Source organism: Marmota monax, unplaced genomic scaffold (assembly GCF_021218885.2).
Source record: "Marmota monax isolate L192 unplaced genomic scaffold, Marmota_monax_Labrador192_F-V1.1 WCK01_AAM20220418_F8-fsc01540, whole genome shotgun sequence".
NCBI classification, from domain to species: Eukaryota; Metazoa; Chordata; class Mammalia; order Rodentia; family Sciuridae; genus Marmota; species Marmota monax.
In genome coordinates this window covers 49,318-58,400 of record NW_026693579.1, presented here as the reverse complement: position 1 = coordinate 58,400, position 9,083 = coordinate 49,318, and the positions used below count along the sequence as shown (strand labels likewise).

The 9,083-nt window shown below is 56.0% G+C and overlaps 1 protein-coding gene across 2 annotated transcripts in view; it reads left to right on the top strand.

Moving 5' to 3' along the window:
* Positions 1–1,035: 1,035 nt before the first annotated feature.
* The window catches only part of LOC124102838 (cGMP-specific 3',5'-cyclic phosphodiesterase), a gene marked incomplete at its 5' end in the record, with an annotated part of 29,467 nt that continues 21,419 nt past the window's right edge, over positions 1,036–9,083 (top strand). For both annotated transcript variants that reach the window (XM_046459273.1, XM_058583965.1), the window contains 3 exon segments: positions 1,036–1,182; positions 4,827–4,952; positions 6,357–6,451. In XM_046459273.1, coding sequence (XP_046315229.1) covers positions 1,036–1,182; positions 4,827–4,952; positions 6,357–6,451 — 368 coding nt within the window.

Here is a 9,083-nt window from a genome sequence, read left to right as displayed (position 1 = left end):
CAGGTCTGGGTTCCAGGTGCCGAGTCCTGTGCATGGCTGTTTGTGGCTCCAGTTCACATGTGGGTCCTTGTGCATGACTTCTGTTGACGTGTGGGTACCGTGTTTGGAGCAATATGCCTAAGTGTGAACCAGTTTGGGTGTCTCTTAATCTACTCTTAATCTCTCTTTGTTTTCTCAGATTTTAGAAATTATGATTGTTCTTCTTTTTATGATTTTTAAAATCACAAACTCCTTATCTGAGTTTGTATATTCTGTGTGTGTCCCTCTTAAGGTCTGAAGTGACACTCTCATGTGAAGCTGGTGAAGGGAAAGCATGTCACACGTGACCGCGGTGATGGGCAGTGTGCATCCCATCCCTCTGCCTGCTCCTGCCTTTGCTGCCTGATAGTGGTTGTTTTTCATTTGTAGCCTTCTGAAGAGAGCAGGGAGGCTGCACTCTGCAGCCCACCCTCCTCCACACCATACAGCGGGTAGGGTCCCCTCTGGTCAGGGGTGGTGGCAAAGGCTGCACCCACCCACCTACCTCAGTGCAGGAGAATCAGGGGCAGAGCTGGTCCTACCCAGGAAGGCCCCAGCGAGACCCCCATAACTCATGGTGCGGCATCGGCCCCACGGTGAGGAGGTAGAGAGAGGCACAGAGAGCTGGGGCAGAGATGAAGGTTGGGGAGCCTCAGGGAAGGTGGAACCTCAGTCCACTCCGGCCTGCTGACTTTGCAGGTGGACACACGTGGGTGAGAGTCAAACCCCTCGACCACGGTGCCAGGATGACCGGAATTCCCAGTGGCCACTGCTGAAGTGCCGGCGTGGTGGACGCAGGCCTTGGCAGCTGGTGGGCAGCATTTAGAGCAATTGGCTTTTATTTAGTATCACTGACCTATGGGCTTTGAGGGACATTTCATAATCCAGACTAGAGCCACATTAAAAACAAGAGAATGAACGATCACAGTGAACTGGCTCCCTAGAGCGACGTGAGAAGGCTTCGTGGTCTGCTGCCGCTTCAGGTAACAGCTTTTTCTCTCTCTCCTCTCACCCAAGGCTGCCGTGGTGCCATCGGCCCAGACCCTCAAGATCACAGACTTCTGCTTCAGTGACTTCGAGCTGTCGGACCTGGAGACGGCCCTGTGCACGGTCCGGATGTTCACTGACCTCCGCCTCGTGCAGCGCTTCCAGATGAAGCATGAGGTGGGGCATCGGCCAGGGAGGCAGCGCTGGGCGCCAGCCTGGACGAACGACTGCTGGGTTCCGAGAGGCCGTGTTGCCTCTGAGGCGTGGTCTTGCCGGGTTGCCCAGGCTGGCCTCAGTCTCCCGCTGCCCGGCCTCCCAAGTCATTGGGTTTCCTTGTGTTAAAAGAAAAGCCATTGTCCCTCTAAAGACCCACAGGACGCACTGATCACTGTCCAGCTCCAGGCCGAAGTCAAGGGAGTGTTCTAGATGTTGGAGCTGGATGCAGAAGGCTGGGTAGTGAACAGGTGGGGTGCGAGCAGGGTAAGGAGCGGGGTGAGGGGCCTGGGAGCCGTCCAGAGGAGCTGGGCTCTCGTCCCCAGGAGGTCCGAGCCAGGGCTGTGCAAGGTGGTGGCTGACATACTACCAGTATATGAAGGAGGACAATCGTGAGTGTCCTTGTCTGCAGCAAGGGTCCAGGCACTGACGGGAGGCCAACCGTGCCCACAGGTCACCTGTGGGTGAGGCCGAGAGCTGGTTGACCCCCTCACTCTGGCCTCCCAGAAGACTCGAGTCAGGACCTTCTCGTTCCCATTTGGAGATACCCAGGAATTGTTGGCCTTGTAGTGCTCTGTCCAGTGCCCGAGAACTAGTGTGGACAGAAGGCCCATATGGGAATAACTCGGCCTGCAAGTCACTCACAGTTGGACACCCTGTCTCGGGTACCACTGTCCTCCCTGGAGAGAAGCCTTACTCTGTCTGTCAGTCTGCTATGGAAGTGTCCACCCATGCCTGGGACAGGCCAGCTGGGGGCTGTGCCTGCTCTTGGGGCCCATGGCCAGAGAGGAAGGTGGGCAGACACAGCCAGGGTCCTGCATCAGGTCTATAGCTGGAGGTGTGAGCCCGTCCTTCTCCAAGTGAACCATACCTATGACTCTGTAGGGGGAGAGCCGGATCCCATGTCACTGTGGGGGAGGAGCCGGACCCCATGTCACTGTTGGGGGGATCAGGACCCCGAGTCACTGTGGTGGGAGAGCCGAACCCTACATCACTGTTGGGGGGGCCCGTGTCACTGTAGGGGGAGAGCCGGACCCCACGTCACTGTAGGGGGGGAATCGGGCCTGGAAAACATCATGCTAAGTGAAAGAGGCCAGACTAGAAAGTCAAGAATTGAATGATGGGGGGGGTAGAGCCAGACCCCACGTTACTGCATGGGGGGAGAGCCGGACCCCACATCACTGGCAGGGGGTGAAGAGCCAGACCCCATGTCACTGCGTGGTGGCGGGGAGAGCCAGACCCCACGTCACTGGGGGCAGGGAGCCGGACCCCACAGGCCAGCCATGGGCTGTACCTGCTCTTGGGGCCCAGGAGATCCGGACTGTGGTCCGTAGACCCACCGGTCTTCCCTCCTGCTATGGAGCACCAGTCTCATGCTCTGACGCCAACTAAACCCAGAATAACAGGCTCAGCCCAGGCTCTGGGAGTGTGTTCAGTGCTCATGAACCCAGACTGTGGCACTTGCTCAGAGATGAGCTTCTTTCTCCATCTTTAAGCTACTTTTGCTGCTGTTGTTTTCCTGTGGACCCAGAGCTTTATTTTGCATATACAATTTTCAAAAGCCTGGTGCTTGGTAGCTAAGCAGTAACTTTGCCCGAGACGTATGCATAGTTTGAAAGGTCAGAGATCTCATCAGTGTGTGTTAGGACTTGGAGCTGGACATGCACTTGCCCCGCCCCACCCCACCCCAAGGCCTGGCACCTATGACCCTTGCAGATGTGCAGCACATGAGCCCAGGAAGAGCCTGCTCTCCGAGGGAGAATCCCTACAGGTGTGGCTTCTCAGGCTCCCCTAATTGATGCCACAGGGTGGGATATCTTAGCAAGCAATCTACAGATTTAGTGCATCCCGGTCAAAATACCAGTGACATTCTTCACAGAAGTAGAAAAAACAGTCCTAAAATTCATTTGGAAGGATAAGAGAACCAGAGTAGCCAAAGCAGGCTGAGCAAGAAGAGAAGCACAGGAGGCGGCCCACCACCTGGCCTCAGGCTGTACCACAGGGGACCAGTGGAGAGAAGACGCGAGACACGCCACCGACTTAGAGCCGTCTGACACTCGACAGTCGCCAAAAACATGCACTGGAGAAAAGACAGCCTGTTTAACAAAAGGTGCTGGGCAAACCGGAAATCCATATGTAGAGGGATGGAACTAGATCCCCATCTCACCCTGCAGAAAAGTCAACTCAACGTGGATCAAAACCCTAGGAATTAGACCAGAAAATTTCTGATTGTCATAAGAAAGCACAGGTCAACTTCCTTAATAAGACTCCTAAAGCTCAAGAAATAACACCAAGAATTAATAAATAGGGGTGGCATCAGATTAAAAATCTTCTGCACAGTGAAGGAAATGAGCCCGAGGAGAGAGCCTATGGAATGGAGAAGATCTTTGTCAGCTACTCTTTCAACAGGAGTTAATATCCAAAATACATAAAGAACTCAAAAAACTTAACACCAAAAATATAGAGAGCCCACGCAATCGACAGGCAAATGAACTGAGCCAGCATTTCTCAGAAGAAGGAGTTCCAATGGCCAACAAGTGTGTGAAGAATGTTCAGCATCCCTAGCAATCATGGAAATGCAAACCAGAACTTCTGAGAGTTCATCTCACTCCTGCAAGACTGCAAACAGTAATAAACACCGGCAGGGTTGTGGGGAAAAGGTACACTCATCCACCATTGGTGGGACTGCAAATTAATACAGCCACTTTGGAAAGCAGTGTGGAGATTCCTTAAAGGAAGGTCTTTATCTAGAAGATCTAAAGTCAGCATACTACAGTGATGTGGGCATACTGATGTTTATAGCAGCACAGTCACAGAGCCAAGTGGTGTAACTGGGCCAGGTGTCCATCAACAGAGGAATGGATAAAGGAAATGTGCATATTCACAGTGGAGTTTTACTCCGTTGTAAGGAAGAATGAAGTGATCTCTCACTGGTGAGTGGATGGACCTGATAAACATCATGTAAGTGAAAGAGGCCAGACTAGAAAGCCCAGGATTGGGTGAGTTCTCTCATATACAGAAGTCACAGGAAACTAAGGAATTTTAAAAAGGGAAATATCATGAAAATAGAAGGGAGAGCAATAGAGGAAGGGGATTGGGGGAGAGAGGAGGGGAAGGACAGGGGGGCTGCAGAATGGAGCTGACCGCACTGTGCTGTGTACACTGTGAACGGATCCCAGGACTCCACTTTAAGTCCCTCTGTAATGGAGAGATACCTGAAATCACAGAAGGAGGGCCAGAGAGGAAGAGATCTGGGGGCGGGGAAGGGGAGGGGAGGGGAAGTACTGGGGACCTGGGAAATGAGCAGATTTTGTCCTGTGCACGTGTGAATGTGTCAGAATGCACCCCACTGTCACACACGCTGCGGTGCACTAACAACCAAGACGAGCCAGCCAGTGCTGCCGTGCCAAGGGTGCCTTTCTCCGTCCGCAGCGTTTTGCATCTGATGTCTAACTTGGATAGCCTGGTGGTTCCTGGGCTCCGGTTGGAACTGCCCCAGCAGGCCCTGGCCAGGAGCTTCCTCGTGCACAGGGTCGGGCATGGGGCTGGACTGCCTGTGCCGCAGCGTGCAGTGCTGGGCTGTTGTCACTCCTGTGCTGTCTCCACAGGTGCTGTGCAGGTGGGTCCTGAGTGTGAAGAAGAACTACCGGAAGCATGTGGCCTACCACAACTGGAGGCACGCCTTCAACACTGCCCAGTGCATGTTCGCTGCCCTGAGAGCCGGCAAGATCCAGGTGCGCATGGAGCCGCTCAGAGCCAGTGCCCGGGAGAGGGACGGCAGGGTCTTCCAAGTCCTTTTAATGTGCACTAGTGGGGACTGGAATTAGCTACCTGCCACTTGGAGAGGGCGCGTTTGTTGGAAAGCCTGGGATAGCAAAACGCCTCGTGGCTCACTGTCACAGACAGTACGAGCGGCCACGCAGACCCTTAGGAAACCTCTTGTTATCCAGAATGCTTGTAGGAAAGCAATCATCGCCTGTGGCAGGCAGCGCTGGAGGGGTGAGAAAGTCCCACCTTCCGTGCTCCCCTCCGCCCCAGGCAGAGCAGCGCCCCCCAGAAGCCGCCCACGGCTAGTGGGCCTCTTGGGGACCCCGGGCTCTCCACTGCCTCCTCTGGAGCACTGAGATGATTCCGAGGGCTACCTTGTAGAAAGGTCTGCTTCCTTCGACACTGACCAGGGACTGGAGGGAGACGTGCAGACGCAGTGCAGGCGATCGCTCTTCCCATCTCACCCCATCTCTGTTGAGATCCTATCCCAGCAGGGATCAGCAGTCGTCCTCCGGGTCCTGCATCCATCCCAGGCCTCCATTAGTTCAGACTCCTCACTCTGCTCTTTAATGAAGTCCACAGCTGTTGTCTGTCTCAGCTCTCAGGGGTTCACACGGCTAGATCTGAAAGCAGGAGAGGCTGGGCCGCAGCGGTGGTGGAGCGCTGGCCCAGCACGGGCGTAGAAGTGACCGCTGACCTAGAGGCTGTGCAGATGCTGGATAGCGTTTCCCTGCCAGGGCAAACGTTCATGAGACATAGGATACACTTAAGCAGAGGGTGCTCAGAAGCAGCGGTCTTTGTGTGTGCTTAGAAACCTGTTCCGTAGCACTGAGCGATTCCGCAGGAGGGCCTGCGCCATATCCAACTCGCATCTGGGAGCCCCGAGGCCATAAGGCAGACTCAGAAATGACCCACGTTTGGCTCGGGAACACAGTTTTACATCTCGAAAGCCAGGTTTTTCTCCCTGGCCGTCTGGTCTCTGCGGTCTGCTGGAGTTCCCATGCCCACATTTCTGAGTGGTGCCGCGGCTGACAGGCGAGGGAGACAGTCTGCAGGGAACTGAAGGAGGGAAAGTGGATTAAGGCTTGTCACAGGGTTCCCTAAACACACAGAGAGTGAACAGTCAGTGGCCTTGGGCTGGGGTGTGGCTCAGGGCTCAGCCCTTGGCTGGCTCTGGGGTCCTTCCCCAGAATCCCCCAAAATGATATTTCCTCGGTGTGGACAGATCACTACTTTTGAGACTCCTTGGCTTCTGTTTGAGGGGCACTGTGGTGCCCTGCTGCAGGTGCCTGCACGCTGCTTCCCGCAGAGTGGGTCCTGGTGAAGCCGCGCAGCGCCCTCACCGCCTCTCTCCTCCCCGACACCCTCAGAACAAGCTGACCGACCTGGAGGTCCTGGCGCTGCTGATCGCCGCGCTGAGCCACGACCTGGATCACCGCGGCGTGAACAACTCCTACATACAGCGGTGAGCGTTCCCTGCCTTTGTGGGGCATGTGTTTAAAGTTAAAGCCACAGAAAGAAGTGGATGGTGGGAGTCTCAGTTGAGCTCCTTCCATGCACGCGGGCTGTGTTTAGGGGAACGACCAAGGACAGCACTTGGCTGGCCAGCTCCCCAGGCCACAGGCTCGGGTGCTTCGGTGAGGATGGTGTCTCATTGGCAGTGGCGGGAGCTGTGCCTCGGTGCGTGCACTCCCGGCGTAGGAGCATCTCTAGAGAACTGCCCAGGCTGCTCGGGGGGCAGCTTCCCCTGGAGCAGAGAGGACAGTGTGGACATGTGCTTCCCTTGCCGCGCTCTGGACAAGGCTTCTGTGGGTCAGGGTCAGGGGAGGCACCTAGCACGGTTATGGGGAAGTAGGCCTCGTGGCCAGATCTGAGTTCCCAGTCCACTCCCCTGCACAGTCCCTCTGTGGCCTTGGCCAGAGAGCTGCAGATGGAGAAAATGCAGCCACCTCAGGGTGGCGTCACCGCACCCAGGCCAAGGGGAAGGCCGGGGCATGCTGTGCGAGCTCAGTAGCAGATGCTAGAGACGCTGCGTGGCACTGGAACCTGCCCCTGGTGGTCCTGAGGGAGGACCCTCGGCCTGGACCAGAGCTTCTGACCTCAAGGCCGTAAGCGAGTGGGGCGCCTGCCGCAGGCCCCATAGAGAGGCGGCATCACCCCTCAGCAGACGGTGGAGCCTCTGTGACATTGTCATTTTCCTGTAGCGACTTGGCTGAAAAGTCCACATCCTGATGCAGAACCTCTCTCTGCCAGTGTCCTTCAGTGGCACAGGAGTGAGCGTTCGGGAGTTCTGAGGGACCAGACGTCCTGCAGCTGGAGAAGGCTCTGCTCTCGGCCTTTCTCTGCGTGGCCCGAAAGCTTCCTGTGGAAAGAATCGCGTGACGTGCAGCCGTGTCCCGTGCTGACCCTCGGCAGGGAAAGATCCTGGGCTCCGGTCTGGTGTCACAGGCTGCTGGTCCCTCTTGAAAACCTGCCTTTTGGAGAACTGGAAGGGTGACAGGTCCTTTGTCCCCTGCATTTCATCCTGATTCCGACTTGAAGAGAAGTTATGAAAGGGAACAACGCGGACAAGAAAAGATTCCCAGCATAGTCAAGCCACAGGTGACGTCTCGGCAGCCTGACCTAAAGACCAGTGGGCACGAGCTGTGATGGACCCACCCCGCTGCAGAGCCCAGGGTCTTCTCGTCACGGGGCTGTTGGCACAGAGATGATGCCCTGCTGCTCTGCCTGACAGTGAGGAAAATACACTCAACTATTTTTTCTTTGTTTATATAAAAAAAATTACCAGATAAACATCTGGAGGAGCATCATCCTCTCTCTTAACAACAACAAAAAATCCTGGGAAAAAGTCGTAGGATGCTGAATGTTGCTCAGATCAGACTTGGGCCAAATGATAGCTTTCTTAAAAAAGTTAGAGTTTCAGAGACTTTCATCTCTTCCTGTGGTTTTTCAAAGAAGCAGCTAAGAATTTTCCAGGGTTTTCTCTTTCCTTCTAAGCAAACGGGCAATACTTAAAGCTGGGTCTTCCTCACGGGGGCTCCAGGGAGAAAAGCAACCTAAACATTCCCATAGAGAGCCCTGTCTTCCGAGGGGTGTACCTTGGGCAGACCCCACTGAACGTCCCAACTCCTCAGTAGAGAAAGTCAGAGCGCCAGAGGCACAGAGGGGCAGCAGGACCCAGTCGCTGGAGCCACCCCTCAGGAAGGCTCTCTGAGATAGGAGAGGCCTCCCAGGCAGCTGCCCCAGGTCTCTGTCTGACACTGTGGCTCACCATCCGCGGCCAAGAGGTCAGCTGTGCGGGGTCTCGCAGGCGCCCGTGAACTCAGGGACAGAGTCACTGCTCATGCCTGCTTCTCCCACGGCACGGGTGGATGAGGAAAGCAGGGTCTCGGGTGGAGGTGGGATCATCACTGTAAGAGCAGGCCGTGGGGGACCCAGGGGGGAGGGGCAGACTCCACAAGAGAAAGCACAGCGTGGCCCTTGGGTTTCAGAGAGAAACGCCCGCAGTAGGACTGGAAGACCATCTTGCTGTGTTGACGGGATTCGGCTTTGGAGGGGAGGAAATGACATGGGGCTGTAGAGTGTGGCACTTCCCCTGGAAGAAGGGCTGCAGACATAGGTGTGGATCCCGTCTTTAGGCCATGGTCCAAGAAATGGTGATGACCAGTACAGACAGCATTGAGTGAGTCCTGCCTGTGTAACACAGGGACCGTTGGGTGCTGGAGAGGGAGACTGGACCTGCCAGTGAGGCCACCTCCACTTCTGGAGGAGGGAGTGTCGGCCAGGACCAGTGAGGTCCAGCTCCACCGCTGGAGGACGGAGTGTCGGCCAGGACCAGTGAGGTCCAGCTCCACCGCTGGAGGACGGAGTGTCGGCCAGGACCAGTGAGGTCCAGCTCCACTGTTGGAGGAGGGAGTGTCGGCCAGGACCAGTGAGGTCCAGCTCCACCGCTGGAGGACGGAGTGTCGGCCAGGACCAGTGAGGTCCAGCTCCACCGCTGGAGGAGGGAGTGTGGGCAAGGACCAGTGAGGTCCAGCTCCACCGCTGGAGGAGGGAGTGTGGGCCAGGACCAGTGAGGCCACCTCCACTTCTGGAAG